We start from the raw sequence: 22,311 nt of genomic DNA, 5'->3' as shown, positions 1-22,311 counted from the left end.
ATAGTCTGCAGCGCACACCGCAGTACCGCGCTCCAGACGCGCGGCACGGCTCTTGTAATGTGGCCTTGCGTGCTCTCCGTGACCTTGATTCCAGTTACCAGCTGACTCTTCCATTACAAATGGCTTGCGGATAAATAAACTGCGCGCAAGCAGACCTCTGCTAAAGATATATATACGTTAGTGCGTCTTTATTTGACAGCATATTGGTGATAAAAGTGTGTTAATGTTTCTGCCAAGTCAAATAATAATAATAAAAAAATCATAAAATCATAAATTTCTTGTCACAATAATCAACGATTTAAGTAGTGACCATACTTTTTAAATATATTTTAATCTATCAGGGGTAATTTTGCGTAAAATCAGGATAAAAGTGGCCACCAGGGGTGACCACTAAAAACAAACTTTTTTTTTAAAACACATTACAGTTCATTTTCAAAGACTTTTTATATTGTTTTTTTTTTTTTTTTTTTTTTCTCCTTCTCTAAATTCGGCTCGGTGACGTCCCTCACCACGTGACCGCGCTGGCGGTATAAATGCCAACAGAAGGCCCGCCCCCTGCGTGCTTCAGATTTGGACCTTTTCTCGGGGTACGTTTCTCAGTCTGGTTCCGACCCGATCGCACACCGGTCGGGGAGGGAGTGGGGTGCAGAACCTGAAAAACTTATGGAAATAGCGACAGGAAGGAGGCGCACCTCCACACGCGCGCGTCTCTCTCCCCCGCAAGTTGCTGAAGAAGGGAGGTCGCCTCGCGTCCGTGCGTGAGCCATGACTCTGAGCTCAGAGATGTCGGACGCCTCCGTGCTTTCGGAAGAGACCGACATCGACGTGGTCGGCGAAGGGGAGGACGGAGACACGCGGGCGCTCTCCTGCGCGGACGAGGCGGCCGTGGCGCAGATGCACGACGGCATCCTCCTGGCCGGCTCTTCTCCTCCTCCTCCTCCTCCTCCGTGCCTGGACAGCTCCTCCTCCTCTTCCTCCTCCAGGGATGCCTACAAGCCGGCCGGAAAGAACACGCTGGTCAAGCCTCCTTACTCCTACATCGCGCTCATCACCATGGCGATACTCCAGAGCCCCAAAAAGAGGCTGACGCTCAGCGAGATCTGCGACTTCATCAGCAACCGCTTCCCCTACTACAGGGAGAAGTTTCCGGCCTGGCAGAACTCCATCCGGCACAACCTGTCCCTCAACGACTGCTTCGTCAAGATACCGAGGGAGCCGGGGAACCCCGGCAAAGGCAACTACTGGACTCTGGACCCGGAGTCGGCTGATATGTTCGACAACGGGAGTTTTCTCAGGAGGAGGAAACGCTTCAAGCGGCAGCAGACGCAGGATCTGCTGCGGGATCACAACGGCTTCATCCCCACCGGCGCCGCCGCTGCAGCCGCCGCCTACGGTTACGCGCCATACGGCTGCGGAGGCTACAGCATCCAGCTGCAGTCCTACCACACGCACTCTGCGCTTTTTGCGTACCAGCAGCAGCAGCAGCCGCACTCCAGGCACTCAGGAACCGTTATCCCCGCGCCGTCTTTGATGCCCACCACCACCGGCACCACCACGGACTTAGTCAGGACACGCTTTTACCCGCAGCTCAGCTCCAGTCTGGGCTCAGCCAGCGCGCATGCTGCAGTTCCGGCGCACAAATCCGGCTCCCCGGCGCAGCGCTCCCCGTTCTCCATAGAGAGCATCATCGGAGGCTCGCTCAGCCCCTCCAGGACGTCTCCCGTCGTTGTCCCTGTCTTACCGTCCTCTCTGGGGGCCCCCGGCGGCCCCCCAGGCGCAGACTGTGCACCCCGGATCTGTTTTACACCCGGTTGAAAACTTTCCAAACAGAATCCTCAGCGGTACAAGCGGCTGTTAATAATGACATTAAAAAAAAGAACTGAAAATAGACCAGAAAAAAAAAAAAAAGTAAAATCAGCCCTCTTTGAAGGTAGGATTATTTTTGTATGTTTACAGCTGAAGAGCGGACATTAATAAAACACACATTTTGTGCCTATATTCACGCTGTTTGGAAAAAAAATATCTATATTTATGTTATTTTTTTTAAATCAAACTTTTAACCACGAATTTTCTTGTATTTTCTGAAGTGTTCCAGTCATTCAGGCGTCTCAGGATAATTTGTGTCAAAAAGTCTTTTTTTTATTTTATTATTATTATTATTATTATTATTATATTACAGTTTGGCGAATCAAAACGGGGTTTTTTTTAAACAGTTTTGATTCAAATATTATATGAAAATACAGACAGCGAAATCATACGTTTATAATCTGCGGTGTGTGTTTGTTTCACTAATAAAACATTGTACATTTTCGCAGTTGTGGAAGTGAAGTGTGATGTTTTTAACATGGGTTTTTGGGACGAGGGGGGCGGGGGGTAAAATGAGAATTTTAAAACTCGTGTCTTTGTCGATTAAAGACCTTCAGAGGCCTGTTATGCTAATCTCAAATTAAAATGCGCGAGATTTTATTTGGATTTACTGCATAACAATGACCAGGGTTTAGATAAAATTGCATATTATTTCCAAATGTGACAAAGCCTTACATGCTTTGCGCACACTTTTGGCCCTGCTGACCTCTCTCACTTTTCCATCACAGCAGATTTACTTTCCTCATATTTCATTATCTGCTCTTATTTTGGCTCATGATCCAGCCTTGCTCTTTGCGCATTTACGCACTTTTGTTTTGGCCCCTCTTTTGCCATTACGCACAAATAACCCAGTTGATTTTTTTTTTCAGGTTGATTCCAGGCTACAGCCAGCGTGTTACCATGGATACATCAGTGACAGACAGACCTCTCATTTTTAATTTTTCAGTACCTGCATCCCGCTTGCGCATGTGCGCGCTTAAAGTAATAGTGGATGACTAAAAGTGGCACTCTTTGGAGCCAGTTCACTGGGCCACAGGGAGACAGCTCGTGCGTGATGATGTAACACGCAATGAAAAAGTGACAGACATGGCACATTTGCACTGTGTGAATTTTAAAGGCTCAGATGGAAAATTCAGTAAGTCAGTTTTTTAAATGGGGGTAAAAATTTCAGTTGAGATGGGAATTTATATGAAAACGCATTAGACAATGCACAGATTTCCACAAATATAATGAAAATGGTATTTTGCGCACTAGTAGTTACCTGAGCAGCCAAGCAGGCTTTTGGAGATCCAATAGTGAGAATCGATCCTATTTATCGGCTGCTGTTTGGGCGCACGCGGTTCCTTTAGGAAGTTTGCAGACAGACACTGTTCACCACATTGTGCTCGGACATTCAGCTGTTTAAAAAAGTCGCAACAAAATTCTTTATATATATATATATATATATATATATATATATATATATATATATATATATATATGATTAATGAGGTGCTGATGACGCTTCAAATGTATTCAGACAAAAGACAAGCAAACAGATTTACTGAACACTATTGAATTGGACCCCATGCACTCACTGTAGCTACAAAAATTACTGTCTATCTGTCTGTCTATCTATTGCTACAGAATCTGTTCAATTTTGTTATTTTATTATTCTTTTTTTTTACTTTGTTAATTTTTATGTCAGTGTTATGTAGATTTGCACAATGACCCGTATTTAAACCCATTTCCCCCCCATTCAAAAGTTTCCAAACATATTGGTAAAAGTAAAATATATCTAAAAAAAAAATTACCACTTCATTTTTACATTTGGTAAATAAAACGCTTAAATTGCATATTTAGTAATAAAAATGTATAATGTTGGAATCTAAACTTTATGGGCATTGTATTACTAACAGTTATTATTATTATTATTGGAAAACTCTACAGTTGGATTTAAATACTTTTGTCTTTTCTCATGTACAGCAGTAAGACGTGAATACATGTGTTTTTATTTCTCTGTACTAAATTGATCCATCTCTATTGACAGACTAAACATAACCACATTTCTCTAAAACTATTCTTGGAATATTAATAATAAGGACAAACTGCAACCTAAAAAAAAACCTCTTCTGTATCCTGGATGTAAAATATGTTCTGAATCAAATTCAAAATAAAATCCCTCATTTTCTCAGACATTATCCAGCTGCTCACAAAATTTCAGCAACATCTTCTCACAACTTTCTGAGTTAAATGTTGCTATGTGCCAGATATTCTTATATGTTCCAAATATTAAAGATCAACCCAAAAACTGGATCACTTATTTCCTGGAACATTTATCTGCTCACCCGTTCATTATTTTGATATAACCTGCTAACAGATGGACAAACAAACAGATAAGCCAGTGAAAATATTATCTCCTTTGCTGAAGTAATAAATAATAACAATATTAATTCATTAATAATATTAACTATTAATAAATAATAATAAAATAATAAAAAGGGTTCAAGATGACCTTCCTATATTCACTGCTGAGGCAGCCAAAATCTGGTGCTCACTGATTTTAATTTCATTAAGAATTGGATGGACTTCAAAACTAATTTAAAACAATTTTGACACCTGATATTAGTCACAACTATCCCATTTATTTTAATAATTTGGTATTTTATTATGGAGGTATTTATTTCTTTTTTTTATTATTATTTTTTTTGTAGTTGGTTGTGTACCAATTGTGTTACTGTTAATTTAGAAAAATGCCTTACGTTGTAAATTATCCTCGGCTATAAATTGCTGCTCTCAGTGGCATGTTTGATCTGTGAAGTTATCAAGTCCTATAAAAATACACAGGAAAAACAAACAAACAAACAAACCAGCCATACAGTGATTAATTGGTCTCATTGAAATAAAAAAGTTTTAAAATGATTAAATAATGCATTGCTTCTCATTGTTAAAGTAGCAACGCCTTTCGTGAGTGTCCTGAAGGAGCTAGTCTTTAAATACATGGAATCAGCACACTGTGAAATTAATGAGAAGATTAAGGTCAAATATCTGAAGTTTATATTGTCACCTGGAATGATCATTACATATCAGATTAAAGTCAGTGCTGATTTAGTTCTGGGTTGTTTCATACGTATATTCAGCCATCACTGATGTACGCATCAACAGCAGCAGAATACAGACCCTATATGTGCCGCATTGCACTTTAAAGGCGCTTTTCATGAAATGTCATTGATCATGTGGGCAGCGGCCTCCTTGAGCATGACTGAAGCTCGGATAGCAGTTTATCCTGCTGGGTCATAGGTCACGAGGAGAGGGGATAAAGAACAACACTGAGCCCATAAAAGGCATCGGGCTTTGGGTAAATATGTTTGGGCATTTAAGACTATGAGAATAAAAATCATCTGCTCTTTAGTTCTACTTTGTTGTAAAAAAGTGTATAAGAGTTTAGTTTCTTTGATTTGACTTTACTGAACAATACGTCTCAGATTAGACCACAAAAAAATTTATTCATCACGTTAATTAGCAACAAGAAGGCTGTTTAAAGAATCAATTCCAACAAGTGTGGGGAATGATTGATGCTATATTAGTGGATGTTTGGATTATAGATTTAAGTGCTGAGAGATTGAAGGGGAATAGGATTTTTTTTAAATTTAGTGTGTTCAGTGATGAAATAAAATACATTTTACATAAATATTTCACTTACTTGAAGACTTTCTGTATATAATTATATGCATGCAAGTCATAATAATTCATCAGTTATGTTAACACAACCCCTAATTTTTATATCATTATGTAAAGAATGTACAACTATGCATGATATTGTACTGTAAAATAGCTTTTGTAATGACATTTTTAAAAAATATTAGAATGCGTATAAATAAAAATCAATGCACTTGAAACCACAAGTCACAAAAATAAATAAATAAATTCAGATTGACCTGGAGGATGTTTTAACTTATTTTTTATCACATTTTACAAAAAGGTTACAGAAAAATTTTACTGTTAAAAAACCCCCCCAAAAAACAACTACATTTTCTGCTCCACAATGCAAGAGTAAAATGAATTATTTACAAGCCCAGATGTACTGTTGGAGTGTGAACAGAAGTGTGCTTCAAACTGTGTGTTTGTGTTACTATTATCATTCATTCATTCATTCATTTTCTATACCTGCTTATTCCAGTTAAAGGTCACAGGGGAGCTGGAGCCTATGCCAGCGATCATGGGGCGAGAGGGAAGGTCCACCTGGACAGGATGCCAGTCTATCGCAGGGCCAACAGATAGACAAACACATTCACACCCTCATTTCTTTGGAAGTGGGAGGAAGCCAGAGCATCCGGAGGGAACCCACACAAACATGGGGAGAACATGCAAACTCCACACAGAAAGGATCAGGTGGGAATCAATCCCGTGACCTTCTCCCTGCTATGCTAAGCCATTGTGCTGCCTATTATTATTATTATTATTATTATTATTATTATAGTAGTAGTTTAAATTGTGAAAAAATTGTGAAACAATGGCCTGAAATGAAATATACAATGCCACACACAACAAGCACATACTAACACATACTGTAAATAAAATAATAAATATGGAAATAAGAATGATGGATACACTAAAAAAAAGTGACTCACTGGATGAACTCAATTCAATTATGTGCAGGATTTCCATCTAATACATAAAAGTAGCCCCATCTCCTAAAAAAGCACATCCATGCAAGATAATTTTATTTTATTTAGTTTGGACTACATATATTTATTAGATGGAAATCCAATCCAATGAGTCCGTTTTTTGAGTGATGCTTTAGTGTGCACGTTCAAATCTCCTGGAGACTGACTAGGGCATCTTATCTTATTCAAGAAAATTTTTAAAAAGTTGTAACAGAAGTAAGTTTCATACAAAAACAATCGTCGTGGTTTCTGATCAGAAAAAGTTTAACTTGGATTAAAAAAAAACAGTCAGGTTTGGAGTTCCTCAGAATCAGTTTTTGGCATGTATGGTTATTATCATTTCATTTAAATTAGAAGATAAAAAAGTATTAGACTATGCGATGAGGTGGAAGAAAAGATGAAAAAGAGAGCAATGGGAGAAGTGAGGAGAAAGGAGTCGAATAATAAAAAGAGTAAAAGAGTGAATACCTCCCAGGGAGGTGCAGAATCTCTCCATCTGCTATTCAGAGTATTGGAACAGTCTACACTTATCTGCTCTCTCTGAAAGGAGCTCCGCTTTCCGCCCCATTAAAAAGTTTGGGAACTAATGCCACCCTTGAATACTGGCCTAATTAGAGGCTGCTCAGAACTGCGAGGACCTGCTGCACAAGAGTGCGATACATTCTGCTATTTCCCTTTTGTGATCCCATCGTTTTGCTCCTTTTTCTGACCCGTCTACCTTCCTTTCTTTATATTAAAGAGGCGTCCGGAACAAAAAAAGCTCAACAGCACTTTCATTTTTCAACACTTGCCCATGGAGCTTTTATAAAAAAAAATCCACCGGCAGTCCGATATGCACCGTGTTGAGACGAGGGTAATGGCGGTTGCTCACACGGAGAGCGGCTATGATGAGTCTTACAGTAAAAGCGGCGTTTGACAGTAGAATTAAAGAGTCTGGCTCCAGGCCGCTCCCGCCCTCCACACTGCCGAGGAGAAACACTCGGCTTTCAACACTTCATAAAGTACACACATACGCGTCCTTGCACATAATTTATTTAGCCGAAGACTTTCTGGGGTGTTTTTATTTGTTCTACATTTTGCCTGTCTCACCTCGGTGTGAACCCGCAGATCCGCGGATCTGCTGCAGAATTATGTTGCTGCCTCTCACTGCATTTTTCACTTTTTTAGCCCTGCATGTGTTTGCTTTGGCATGCTAGCCGCTCGTACAAACAACCGCGGCCCATAGCTTATCCATCACGCTTGTGCAGAATGTGGTGATAAAATAACAGCGGGCTTGTAACAAACCATTTGTTACAGCAGAATTTATTATGCTGTCCACTTGAAACAAAGTACAGAGGTGACTTAGACATCTCCCACTTAAGTTACAATAATAAATAGGAGCTGGCTGCATCTTGACCGCATCCTTGTAACTCTGCTGACTTCTGGAGTCCAGCAGCTGCGCGATGTCGCCGTAATATATTCTGACCGTTTGCATCCTACACATCATTAAGCATCATAGTATTACCCTTCAGACTGTGCGTCTTTCAGCTACCAGCTTCAGGCCTGATTACTTACATGCAACAACGCCTTTCAGTCATAAACACTTCATCGAGCTCCAGCAGCCCCTTCATCAACGTGACACCCACAGGTAACCCACACCGATCGTGGTGGCATGCTGACACAAGGCAGAAGCTAAACATTTCCTCTGAGTGGAACCCACTTCTAAACACAGACTGCCGGTGGTTGATGAAGAACTTTGCGTTCTTGTGAAATACTTACAAACCAACACCAAAGGTTGAAAGGAAATTCATCCATTCATTCATTTTATGACACTTATCCAGCGGCTAAACCCACACTTCCCTATCCTCGACCAAGTCCCCTAACTCTTCCTGGGGGATCCTGAGGTATTAACAGAATCAGAATCAAATTTATTGCCAAGTAAGTTCTCACGTACAAGGAATTTGATCTGGTGTCATTGGTGCATAAACAATAATAAAAGAAAATACTTCTGTAAGAAGTAAAGGAGTCAAATAGACAAATGGGTAAAACTAAGTTTTCTGTCAAGTAGATATAGTGTAATGGTGGAATGGGGCTGTGCAGCCATGCAGATGAACACTACAGGGATGATCAGGCTGTACTTTGTGGGGGGGTAAATGGGGGTCTCTGGCATTATTTATAAGTCTAGCTGTGGACGGAAAGAAACTGTTTTTGTGTCTTGATGTTTTAGTCCTTATCAACCTCAGCCGTCTGCCAGAGGGGAAGGTAACAAAACGTTTGTGTCCTGGGTGAGAAGGATCAGCCACTATCTTCCTTGCTCGCACCAGGGCCTTGGAGGTGTACAGGTCCTGTAGGGATGGCAGCTTGCAGTCGATCACCTTCTCTGCTGATATGCTGCATTCTTCTTCTGTCCTTAGCAGTGACAGTAGAGTACCAGACAGTGATGGAAGCGGAGATGATGGACTCAGTGATGGCAGTGTAGTGTTCACCATCATTGGTTTTGGCTGGTTGAACTTCCTTAGCTGCCGCAGAAAGTACATAGCCTGTTGTGTTTTCTTGGTGAGAGAGCTGACGTTCAGTTCCCACTTGAGGTCCTGGGTGGTGGTTATCCCCAGGTAATGGAAGGACTCCATGATGGCGATTGGGGAGTCTCACAGGGTGATGGGGTTGGCTGGAACTGGGTTCTTGGGAGAATATAACAATGGGAGATGTAATCCATCCAGCACGTCCTTCCAGTTAGACCTGCCTGGAAGACGTCCCTAGGGAGACGCCCAGGGGACATTCGGTGCCCAAACTACAGACCAGCAGCTCTACTTGAGTCCCTCCCAGCTATATGAACTTCTCACCTTGTCCCTGAGTGTTAGCCCAAATACCCTACAGAGGAACCTCATTTCCACCACTTGTGTCTGCGACCTTCTTTCAGTCTTTACCTAGAGCTTATGACCGTAGGTGAGGATAGCAGCATAAATGGACTGGTAAATTGAGAACCTCACCTTCTGGCTCAGCTTTCTTCACCATGATGGAACCATTCAGCATCCACAGGACCTTAGATGCTGCATTGATCTGTTTGTCACTATCACATCCTATTTTACTTACTCGCTTGTTAACAAGATCCGAAGATGTTTGAACTTCTCCATTTGAGGCAATAACTCTCCTCTGATCCAGAGGGGACAATCCATCCTTTTCTGATAGATGACCATGGTCTCACATTTGGAGGTGCTCATCCTAATCCCAGTTACTTCACACTCGCTTTAATTTGAAGGATGGCACTCAGTCAATAGAAATGTATCAAAAATGTTTGTTGGGAGTAAACAGGAAAAAACACCCTCACTTAGCTTTCAAGTTTTAAATTTCAGCCCTTGACATTATGTCACCGTTTTCTCAATGATGATGGCCTTGTCATTCAAAAGACCAAACCACGTCACCACTACAAGCCATCCATGTAGGCTCATTTACTCCCTTCTCCTTCCCTAAATGTTCTCTGTTCACCTCTCTCAACATTCTCTTCTGTTTGTATGTTTCTTTCCTTCCATCTTCCTCTTTCTATGCCTCATTGACTCAACCACAAAGTGTCCGTGGCAGATGAGTCGGATCTCTAAAAAAGAATAGTGAAACACAAGAGCTAAGCGTTTAAGTGGTCGAATTGGGCCACACAATCGCTCTACGTTCCCTCTTCTCCCCATGCTCTTGGAATTGTGTCCAAATGTGCCTCAGTGCAGGGATCGGCGTTTGACAGATGTGCTCCTCTTGCGGCACCAGATCAAGCCACAATTAGATCCAGAAATGCCCCCAGTTCTCGGATATACCCCTTTCCAAAATGGGAGCCACATAAAAAGACAAAACCCTGACCCTCTGCAACACATTAGAGGACCCGAGCTTTGATTTGTCAATCACATATGCTGCAAGGTTACGTACGACATTGTCGAGGTGAGGAAATGCCCTTAGAATGACATGTTATTAAATTGTTGACTGCACCCTGGTGCCTGGAAAAAGTGGCCATGTGGCTGTCAGAAAACTTCAAGTAGACTGAATATCTGCATGCATGGCAGTGATGGGCACAGTCCAGCTAATAGCTAATTAGTGAAGCTAAGTATTTTGTTAGAAGATTAGCTTAGCAATCTTCAAAAACCATTAACAGACCAGTTAGCTTCCATTAAATTTCATTACGCTAATTTTATGCCAGCTATCATCTTTAACCACCTACCACCCGCCTCATTTTGACTTGTCAGTATCTCACAAATAAAATGAAATTTCCCATCAATGGGATATACAGGCTTAGAAGGGGTTAAACCACTAACAGACCAGTTAGCCTCCACTAAATTTCATTACACTAATTTTATGCCAGCTATCATCTTTAACCCCTTACCACTCGCCTCATTTTGGCTTGTCAGTATCTCACAAATAAAATGAAATTTTTCGTCAATGGGATATACAGGCTTAGAAGGGGTTAAACCACTAACAGACCAGTTAGCCTCCACTAAATTTTATTATGCTAATTTTACGCCAGCTATCATCTTTAAACTTCATTTTAAAAAAATGTTAGCTGGCATAAAATTAGCACAACTAAATTTAGTGGAAGCTAATTGGTCTGTTAGTGGTTTTCAAAGTTAGTTGAAAAGCTAATCTGCTAACAGACCAGTTAGCTTCCACTAAATTTAGTTGCGCTAATTTTATGCAGATATTCGATCTACTTGAAGTTTCAGATGGCCATCAAGACTTTTTCCAGGTTAATAAGCAAAACTGACACATTGTGTGAAGGCAACAAACATCACCTTGGGAAGAAATTATTAAAATTATTTTCTATGTGTATTTTTATTTCTTATTTATTCTTTATATAATGCTTTCTGTACTGTAATTTCAGCTCTTTAGGTCTGTTGTTCAGGATTTTAGAGCCAAACAAACAAGCTCAAGCTAAATAATAGATGTTAGCAGGTAGTGGCTATCAGTAGCTTCAGCAAAATATTTCAGTACTTTGCCAGTTTAGAGTTATCACAGTTAACTTTTCAATTAAAGAATTAGCGGTTATCAAAGCTAACTTTTAGGTCAGCTCTGCACACACTGATGTAAGGCTTTTGGGTGAATTTAAAAGATTTTGGTGTCAGTCAAGCACCACAATCTTGAAACCATTTCCTTTTTTTTTCTTCTGCAGTCTTGATCAAATAATAAAAGAAAACAATCCCAGTGAGCAACAACAGTGTTGAATCTCAAATGGAGGAAAGAAACTTAAAAAAAACAAAACTGTGCATATCCTCGCAAGATTCTGTTGAAAGCCTCTGTTTTTTTCATCTCCCAAAATCGTCTTATGTTTGACAGCGTTAACATCTAGCTGGCATGATCTCACCAACTGACTCAAATATTCCGATTTATTTGATATTTCCTCCCGTGGTGGTAGGTGCTTCCTGTAATCCGTCACTACATTTTCAGGGGCTCCTGTCATAGTATAACTTCGCCGTAGGGGGCAACCATTGGACCCTGTGCTTCGGGGTGGTCAAAGCAGCAGATCGTGAGCGGATCTCTGTTGGACATGTGAAGTGGTAACTGGATACACATGCAGTGCGCACCAGGGTGTAGCAGATCTGTTAAAATGTAGCTAAACACCACTGTTGGCGCAGGATAAATTCACCCCCCTGAATTTGAAAGACGTTCTACCGTTAATACAAGCTACATTTACTTCACCAACTGGGCCGAAAAGCTAAATCCTACTCGTTTCACATCAACTGAAGCAGTTCGTGGAGTGGCAACAAGCTCTGTGTCTTGTGTATATAAAATGACCATGAATCTGATATCGCTTTATGTATCTTCAGCTAAATGTGTGCTTACTCTAGTTCACCGTTTTCCACGTTTCATCTGGAAGAGTGGCTCACTTATGCTTTCATTTTAACCTCTCTTGCATTTAAGTGGCTTTTTACACGCCCACATACCCTCAGTTCACACAGTCTGAAATGCGAATGCTAAAACTAATTGCCACCATTTGATTGTGGTAATTCAGTGCAGTCATTATGCAAGCAAAAGATCTCGTTCTAATCGGTGCCAGCATTGCCACTCTATGATACTGCGAGCTGTCATCTACCCAACTTCACATTTACACAACAGATGCTGCAGGATAAGAAATTTAAAGACGGCGTGGCAAAGATGTAAACTTTTAAACTCTGTAATATCTGGTTCCAAGGTACAAGGCACTGAAGCAATATGAGACTCAGGGATCACTTCCAGCATTTTACATTTAGGTGTTGGCCATTTGGGAATTCAGCTCTTAACTGTATTTGCCTTGTTCATTTGATAAACAACTGTTATTTAGTGTGTATTTGTGGTGTATTAGAATGTACTGGTATAAGGAAATACCGACATGTTTCCACTGTCAGGCATCAAATACTATCACTTTCTTTGAGCCTTTTGGCAAGTTGCTCCTTCACAAAGGTATAGCAGCATGGGGGCACAGATCTAATAAGATATCTCTCTGTAATATAATCCGAGGACAGATGCCAATTGCTCAGGCAGAGTTTAAGAGCAGGGTTAGGAAAGGACTAAGCTTACTGTTGACTTTATGTCCTTACAGGGATGCAGAAATGTTCATCAATGAAAGCATCATCAATGAGCCTCTTCAGTATTAACAAGTGGAATGCTCAGTTGGGTAGGGTGAAGCCAGTAGAAATTCCGGCTGGATACTGTCCAATAATAGGTAATATGCCAGCGTTCAGTCACAAAAGTGCTCGATAGCAAAGTGACTGAGCATTTAGGCTAGTGCCAGTGCTGTAAATGCATTTTGGAGCACAGCCCAAGCGGTAAGCTTTGACAGTCCCAAATGAGGCCCAACCAGAAAATGAAAATGCTGCAGTTCCTCGACTGGCCGCTTGAGGCTGGCTCCAAAAGTGAGCATGTTCCCATTGAAGCCCAAGTTAAAATATCCAACTTCAGAGCAGGAGTAAACATGTTTCCAGCCTGGTGCAAAAAATGGTTTTGGTCTCGATACCTAGTTTCTTCTGCCATCACAACTGTATGGGGTTGAATTACATTTTCTTTCTTAGTTTAAGACATTTTAAGATGTCAAGTTATGCATAATTAGGGGCGTGCTTGCTTTGGGCGACAGCTCGCTGAGCCGAGCTCCGTCTCTCAAAGTGTCGGTCGCTCAGAGGCTACTGGTTGCTAGCTGTTGGGGAGGGTTGTGTCTGTCCTTTTGAGCATTTTATTGCAAATATCTGTAATAATGCGGCTTGTTTTGTGGTGAAATGTCCGAGCAGATCATCTAGGATGACTGTGCTGCAATATTTTCACTGAGTGAAATTCCCCTCTTGCGCTAAAGTTGTATACTAATGGCGTTAGCATTTTTAGCAGCTATCGGTAACTTGATATTAGCTCCATGATGATTGAGAACAAAAAGCATTTCATAATTTTTAATGCTCACACCAAAGCAAACTGTTATGAGAACCACCGTGCAGTCCCTAAGAATATGATTTCACTATCGCCCAAACTGGCGTCTCTTCACTGGCTTCCTGTCTCTGCGAGGTCAGATTTTAAGGTTCTGCTATTAACTTTTAAAATTATTCACGGACTGGCACCTCCCTACTTAAATGACCTAATTAAACCCTACGTGCCGGCCCGGGCTCCGTGTTCTCAGGGCGCAGCACTACTTTGTGTCCCTAGGGTTAATTAAAAAGTCTGCGGGTCACAGAGCTTACTCTTATCGTGCATCTGTTTTGTGGAATGATATCCCTGCATCAATAAAACAGTCAGATTCTGTAGAGACTTTCACATCTATTGTCCCTCTCGTATGGCTAGCATACTGGCGTAGTATGGTACTATGCCCTTTTAAAGTCGTTTTATTAGCAACAGAACAGGTCTCAGCCTCAACTTTATCTAAATTTTGGGTCTGTGAGTGAAGCTTAGGGCTAGCTGCTGATGATCACCTTAGTATTTCCTCTGCTTTCCTGTTGATTTACTGCAGATGAATTATACCTTAGGTGTAGTCTTTTTCCCAGCCAACTGATTCTGCTCTTTTTTTCTCTGTCTGAGGTACGAACGACAGATGGATCTGAACTGAAGGGCACGGACGGACTGTGAGATGGATGGCCTGAGGCGGGTGCCGCATGCTGCAGTCTGCATTTGAAAGTGACCCAGTCATGGGGATAGGCCCACTGACAGCGTGGACGACCCCTGCCTGTGATGCTGATGTCTGTGTGGACTTCTCATCTTATTTATATTATTATGTTGTTTGATTTTCTATTTTCTGTTTCTTCAGCTTTGTAAAACTTTGCAAAACCTTGTAACAGTTAGAATGGCCTAAGCAGAGGGTCACCCCATTGAGTCTGGTCTGCTTGAGGTTTCTTCCTCAAACCATCTGAGGGAGTTTTTTCTTCCCACTGTGGCCTGTGTGCTTGCTCTAGGGGTTGGTAAGGTTAGACCTTATTTGTGTGACACGCCTTGAGGCAACTTTGTTGTGATTTGGCGCTATATAAATGAAATAAATTGAATTGAAATTGGGTTCAGCCTTGAAGATGAGAGTATGTTCGGGCTTCGCTCATCCCTCCAGGTCATGCACTGTGTCGCCCACGCTCAGCCTCTTTATCCAAATATGGGTTGGCTGTGACTAAGGCAGAGTAAGTACTGCAAACATGGTGACACGAGAGCAGCCATTTTTGAGCTTCAAAACAGCTCTTCGAGGTCCTCGCAGAAAATCTGTGAGTGACGTGACTCAGAGTTTGTCCAGTATAAATACAGTCTATGGGACAGACATCGCTTGGCATCAGGCATTTAACTATATGTATTCACACATTCATGCAACAATGACTGGAAATGTGAAATCAGTATATTGGAAATTGTAGCCTTCTATTTCACCAAAGCCAGTGCAGCTACAGAGCTGAAACCATCCATTTTACCACATGTGATATACCCATGAAATAGCTGGTCATAGAATGCTTCATGGTGTTAGAAGGAATAAATAATATACATATACAGCACAAGGAGAGATGCTGAGGAATACAGTAGTGTATGGTGTTGTCTGAGAAGCTGCATCTTATCAAACTCTTGAAGAAACTGCATCACTTCTCTGTTTTCCATCTGATCCCTTTTTGGATACCAAACTGAATCCTTGTTTGGAGTACAAAGTGATTTTTTTTTTTTTCAATGAAACAATACTTGGAAGACTCAAAATCCGATCTATCTAGATGGCTTGTGGTATTTAACTGTGTTGAAAAGTTGACCTTGTTTGGTAAAATGCTTGTTTATTCCCCCTTTCTTTCTCTAAATAGGGTTATTTTTGCAAGATGTCACACACCTGGGCCAGAGCTTAAGGCTGCATGCACATTTATTAGACATATAACTCCTGCAACCATTTTATGTTTGGATTTTGCAATATAAGTAAAAGAAACAAAAGAAAAAACAAATCCATGCAAAATGGACTGGTCCTACTAGATTCCTCTTTTTGATCTCTCCATCCTTTCCTGTCACTCTGCACTCAGGTGGAACGTGTCAGTTGGGGGTCCATGGCATGCTGCGAGTCTAGTTTGAGCACATATGCTACACAGATCAGTGTGTTTCCATTTCTCTGCCTGTCACCGGGGGGATTGAGTTACCGTCTGCTGATGAGGGAAGAGGAGTGAAATGTGGCACTGGTTGACTCGCGCTGCATGTCAGAGAGCAAAGGCATAAATCTGTGCATCACTGCTCTTTTAAGAACTGTGGAACACTTTCTCCTGTGCTACTGCTACAAGTGGTGCAGGAAAGGTCAGTTGTAAGTGAAATCTATGCTGAAAAACATTCTTTCAGACATAAATTCCTGAAATTTGTACCATTTAAAATACAGTATTAGTGGACATAAAGATGCTGAGGGCTACATTGCAGATAGATTAATTATATCATCATTAAGGCCATGGTCATATTGCACACGATGAGGTTTCCTGGTAAAGAACGTAAATAATTGCATGGTAGAAATCTGACTTTTGAGCCCAGTGACCTTGAACTTCACACCAATAACGGCAAATGACTGACCTTTGGCTGACCTTGTCATGGTATAACAGAATGGGGAGGAGTAGCAAAAATACATTGCTAAGATTATAATATGATTATATCTTGCACATAAACTGTTTTCATCTACTGTTTTCTGACTTTATGGTGCTGTAATTTGTAAACTTGTTAAATGCTGTTATTTTAACATCATCATCAGCTGACGTGAAGGGAAGAGTACACTAACGAGTGCACAGTGTATCCACTAACCAATTAGCAGGTGGCATGATACATGTCTATGAATTATTACATAGCCAAAACAAATTGCTTTCAGGGTTGATCTGATGCATCATTCATCACTACAAATTAATCAGTTCATCCTCATTATGTGTTTTTTTTTTTTTTTTTGGTTGTTGTTGAGCTGCAAGATGATATTTAGCCTGATTTTGTACATTTATGTATGGATACTTTCTCTCTCTCTCTCTCTCTCTCTCTCTCTCTCTCTCTCTCTCTCTCTCTCTCTCTCTCTCTCTCACGGACTCCATTCACTGCGTACCAAGCTCAACCATCAAACTCCCTTTTTTTTTTTACTTTTGCAACTAAATGAAAACAAAATTCTTTCTGTATGATTGCTTGAATTTATTACTGAGTTATTTATGTTTTGTTACAACAATCAGAAAATAACAGTTTACTTATTTTATTTAGTATATATATTTTTCAGAAGTCTGTCTGTCTCACTGACAGCCACACCTGCTCCTAATTTCCATCATCCAGTCAGCATTCACCAATAATCCAGCAGGTGGCAGACACATCTACAGGATATTACACAGGAAAAAATAAAGGTGTTATTTGGACTGATCTGATTTAAATCTGTCCTCATTATGTGCTTTTTTATTTTGGTGCGCTGCAAGATGATATTTAACCTGATTTTGTACATTTATGTATGGAAACTCTCTCTCTCTCATGGACTCCATTCACTGCGTACCAAGCTCAACCATCAAACTCCCTTTTTTTTTTTACTTTTGCAACTAAATGAAAACAAAATTCTTTCTGTATGATTGCTTGAATTTATTACTGAGTTATTTATGTTTTGTTACAACAATCAGAAAATAACAGTTTACTTATTTTATTTAGTATATATATTTTTCAGAAGTCTGTCTGTCTCACTGACAGCCACACCTGCTCCTAATTTCCATCATCCAGTCAGCATTCACCAATAATCCAGCAGGTGGCAGACACATCTACAGGATATTACACAGGAAAAAATAAAGGTGTTATTTGGACTGATCTGATTTAAATCTGTCCTCATTATGTGCTTTTTTATTTTGGTGAGCTGCAAGATGATATTTAACCTGATTTTGTACATTTATGTATGGAAACTCTCTCTCTCTCATGGACTCCATTCACTGCGTACCAAGCTCAACCATCAAACTCCCTTTTTTTACTTTTGCAACTAAATTAAAACAAAATTCTTTCTGTATGGTTGCTTAAATTTATTACTGAGTTATTTTTTTTTTTTTTTGAGAATAACAGTTACAACAATCAGAAAATAATGGTTTACTTCTTTTGTTTAGTATATTTCTTTTCAGAATTTTTTTCAGAGGTCTGTCTGTCTCACTGACAACCACACCTGCTCCTAATTTCCATCATCCAATCAGCATTCACCAATCATCCAGAAGGTGGCAGACACATCTACAGGATATTACACAGGAAAAAATAAAGGTGTTATTTGGACTGATCTGATTTAAATCTCCTCATTATGTGCCGTTTTATTTTGGTGAGCTGTAAGATGATATTTAGCCTGATTTTGTACATTTACGTATGGATACTCTCTCTCTCTCTCTCTCTCTCTCTCTCTCTCTCTCTCTCTCTCTCTCTCTCTCTCTCTCTCACGGACTCCATTCACTGCGTACCAAGCTCACCCATCAAACTCCCCTTTGTTTACTTTTGCAACTAAATTAAAACAAAATTCTTTCTGTATGGTTGCTTGAATTTATTACTGAGTTATTTAAGTTTTAGAGAATAACAGTTAACAACAATCAGAAAATAATGGTTTACTTCTTTTGTTTAGCATATTTCTTTTCATAATTTTTTTAAGAAGTCTGTCTGTCTCACTGACAGCCACACCTGCTCCTAATTTCCATCATCCAGTCAGCATTCACCAATCATCCAGCAGGTGGCAGACACATCTATAGGATATTACAAAGGAAAAAATAAAGGTGTTGTTTGGACTGATCTGATTTAAATCTGTCCTCATTATGTGCTGTTTTAAATGCAGAGACGTACAAGACGGTACAATTTATTATTTTTGAGCTGAAGGTGATGGATGTATTTGATAACTTATGTGTTGTAGATGTTTTATCACTCAGTGGTCTCCAGTATCATCTTCTATGCTGTAGTGTGCTGGGGCAGCAGGCTGAAGGCGAACAGACTCAACAAGCTCATCAGGAGAGGTCACTCTGTCCTCGGGGTTGAGCTAGAGTCCGTGGTAGAGGTGTCAGAGAGGAGGATGCTGAGGAAGCTGCTCATCATCCCGGACAACACCTCCCTCCCCCTGCATGCCACACTGACGTCCTGTCAGACCACCTTCAGTCGTAGACTGAGACCACTGAGGTGCACCACAGAATGATACGAGGTCTTTCCTACCTGTGGCAATCAGACTGTATAACTCCTCCCCCTTCTGCAGGATGAATACATAACGAACAAACTTATTCAGATACTCAGAGTTATGTGCAATATTATTGAACATCTTATGCAAATTTATTCGTCATTTCATTTACATTTGCTGTACTTATTGTAAAAAAGTTATGTGCAATATTGTCAAACATCTTTTGCAACATATCTTCCAGTCATTTTGCATAATTTTTTGGTACTTATTGTAAAAAATGATTAATTGATTTCTATTTAATACTAACACTTTCTGTAAATGTGTATTTTACTAACCATTGTTTACTGTTTCTGTACTCTGGCAAAATAATTTCCTTTGGGAGAAATAAAATTGATTTTTTTTTTTATCTATTCAGTCTGGAACTAAGTTCAGAATTTAGAGAATATGCATGGAATAACCACAAAATATTCACATAAGGTTTTTTTTTTTTGTTTTGTTTTGCTTTTTGGTTGACAGAAAATTGCCACTGGAAGTGATCAGTTCAGCAATTTAGATTAGTTCCAACATTCCAATGTTTTGAAAAACTACACAGAAATTTTTCAAATTCAGCTTGTCCAGAAGAATAAGATGAATATATCACTTTATAATGAGCTTAAATACTTCCCACTGGTGTGACCTTATTTCCAGTTTGAGCTGACATAAATACTTCATGACTTTTCAGATCACTCTTTAAGGATGCAGATGAGAGGGATGAAGGGAACAAAGCCTGATCGCAGCAGAAGAGCACACAAGGAAAGAATTTCTCCTCTTTTTTTTTTTTGGCACAGCTCCACTATGAGGGCGGTCAGCGTGGTGACCTCTTGTCTGTAGGAGGGGTCCGCTGGTGACCTCTGTATTCCCCAGCATCTCCGGCTCAATGCAGGCCATTCATGAGAGCGTGTTTATCTTGGTGATGCTCCGCAGGGACGGCCTGAGGCGTAGAAGGAGACACGGCCATGGAAGTGTTTAACTCCTCTCCTGCACACTGCGACACTTCTATTCAACGCTTTATTACTCAGCTTTTGCGCTAAAATAGCATTCCTATTCGCCCAATGCGTCTTCTTTTAGCAGCAGACCTTTTCTCTTTTAAGTGTTTGGGTGTATAAACATGGAAGGATTGATATGCACTGAAGAATAACACAAACTTTCACTCTGTCACACTGCCCTAAACAAACATACAGCGGAGGCGCGCCCACCGGGAGTGAGGAGGAAGTGTTGAAGTACGCCTTATGGTGCTTAACCAAATGTAGCCCAAAGTTATTTAGCTTTCTTCAAATTGCACGACAGGGCATAGACAACAGCCACACCATCTGTTTTTACAGCTGACATCATTAAAGCTATACGTGCACGATTAGGTGGAAAGGACAATGAAATTGGTTTGAAACATTTGTAGCTGCCGAGTAAGAAAAAAAAAAAAAAAAAAATGCAAATCCTTAATTTTAACATCTTCCATCCATGTGGAGCGGAAGAGCACATGGAGGAATGTTTCAGGTCCTTTGTGTACATTTCCCAAAAAGATCACAGGCAAAGGTCAAAATTTTCACCCAATTATACGTTAGTTAGCTAGTTAGTTAGTCTATCCGGCCAAAAACTCAAAAACCACATACGGTTAGTTTGACATTTTTTCAGGCAAGATGTAAAATTACCTAAAAATGTGCAGTAAGATGTTTCTAAGCAAAATTGTAACTCTAAGTTATGTTTTTAAGCACATTTTAATCCTTGTTACTCACAATGGAGATGCTTAGCTCATGCTAATGTTAGCCCATTAGCATTTCATGATATGGTGTGAGTGGGTAGTTCCCATGCGAACATTAGCCTGCTAGCATCATGTTATAGAGGGTTTTCAATCACGTGACCGATTTGCTGCAGGACAGGTGCCGTCTCCATTCTGGATTACAAGGAGGCTGGCGCGTGATAGAAAAATGGAGAGAATGTACGGTTATTAGGATGCTTTAAATCCTCGAGATAAAGCTATTTATCATGATAGATGTGTAGCAGTTGGTTCAGTGGATCCATATCTTATACCAGATAGTGAATTTAGTGGTGATGTAACGAACTGGCCGACAGTGTCACACTGCGATATTGTGAACTAGAAGCTGCCGACCAGGTCAGCCTCGCCAGCCTCCTGCAGAGCATCACAGCGGAGCTCTGAAAGTGGAGGTCGTCTTGAAGTCCTGAGCGATTTGTCTCACCAGGTGCTAGAAGGGCAGCTTGCGGATCAGCAGCTCAGTGCTCGAGGACCACAATGTAAATAAGCATCCGTATTGGAAGTGTTCTTGTGTTATCCTCTGCAGTATTTCTATGTATTCTTATATAATTTTATTGCCAAATAAAATAAAATAAAATTCTGGGAGCAGTGGATTTCTGGTAGTGGCAGATCTCTCTCAGCGCCACGGTGCCGTGAGGCTTCTTCACACCAACGTTGAAGCATCTGTAATTGTTCGCCAAATGCACGTAGCGTATCACACCGGCCACCGCGTCGTAATCCAGAATGGCCGCGGGACACAAAATGACGTGACCGATATGTCACATGAAAACCCTCTATATGAAGCCCGTTAGCACTGTGTTATTATGTGCCGCTAGCAAGTTGTCAGGCTTATGTGAGCTCATGCATTATTTGGCGCTAGCAAGTTCTGACGACACTTTAATGATTAAATCCAAGCCTGAATCATTTGTAGTTGCCATGTGAACATTAGCCTGTTAGCATCTCGTTATAGGACGCCCGCTAGCACTGTGTTATGTGCCGCTAGCAAGTTGTCAGGCTAATGTTAGCTCCTATTAGCAGTGCATTATTTGATGCTAGCAAGTTTTGAAGACACTTTAATGATTAAATCCAAGCTTGTGCCAAGAAACCTGTACAAGATATTAAATAAAGACTGTAACTTTACTAAAATAAAGAAACAATGCTGCAACACGACAACATTTACCAGTAATGAATTGTAAGTGGATTAAATATATGATTTACAGTGTTGCCAAAGTTCATTTATACAGTTAGCAGCCTTATACATTTACTTTATTAGCAGCTGCCAACAAGTAGTAACTGTATTAGTAACTAAATAAGTAACTAATGAAGTAACTTTTCAAAGTAACTCTGGCAACACTGATGATTTAGAAGGACCTTGGAACATGTTTCTCAGTATTTTCCCAATAATTGTGCTTAGGACAAACTAATGATTAAACAGATTATAGCTAAATTTATTGGTTGTAAACAAAACATAACGATTCCAAAAAGGTATA

At 40.4% G+C, this 22,311-nt stretch overlaps 1 protein-coding gene across 1 annotated transcript; it reads left to right on the top strand.

Moving 5' to 3' along the window:
* The first annotated feature begins 530 nt into the window (after positions 1-530).
* Positions 531-2,243, top strand: foxd1 (forkhead box D1). Its single transcript, XM_034192760.1, has one exon. The coding sequence runs from the start codon at positions 766-768 to the stop codon at positions 1,813-1,815; it is 1,050 nt and encodes a 349-aa protein (XP_034048651.1). The 5' UTR covers positions 531-765; the 3' UTR covers positions 1,816-2,243.
* The last annotated feature ends 20,068 nt before the right edge of the window (positions 2,244-22,311 follow it).

This window comes from Thalassophryne amazonica, chromosome 17 (assembly GCF_902500255.1).
Source record: "Thalassophryne amazonica chromosome 17, fThaAma1.1, whole genome shotgun sequence".
In the NCBI taxonomy this organism is placed as follows: Eukaryota; Metazoa; Chordata; class Actinopteri; order Batrachoidiformes; family Batrachoididae; genus Thalassophryne; species Thalassophryne amazonica.
This window is presented reverse-complemented; position numbering and strand designations above follow the sequence as displayed.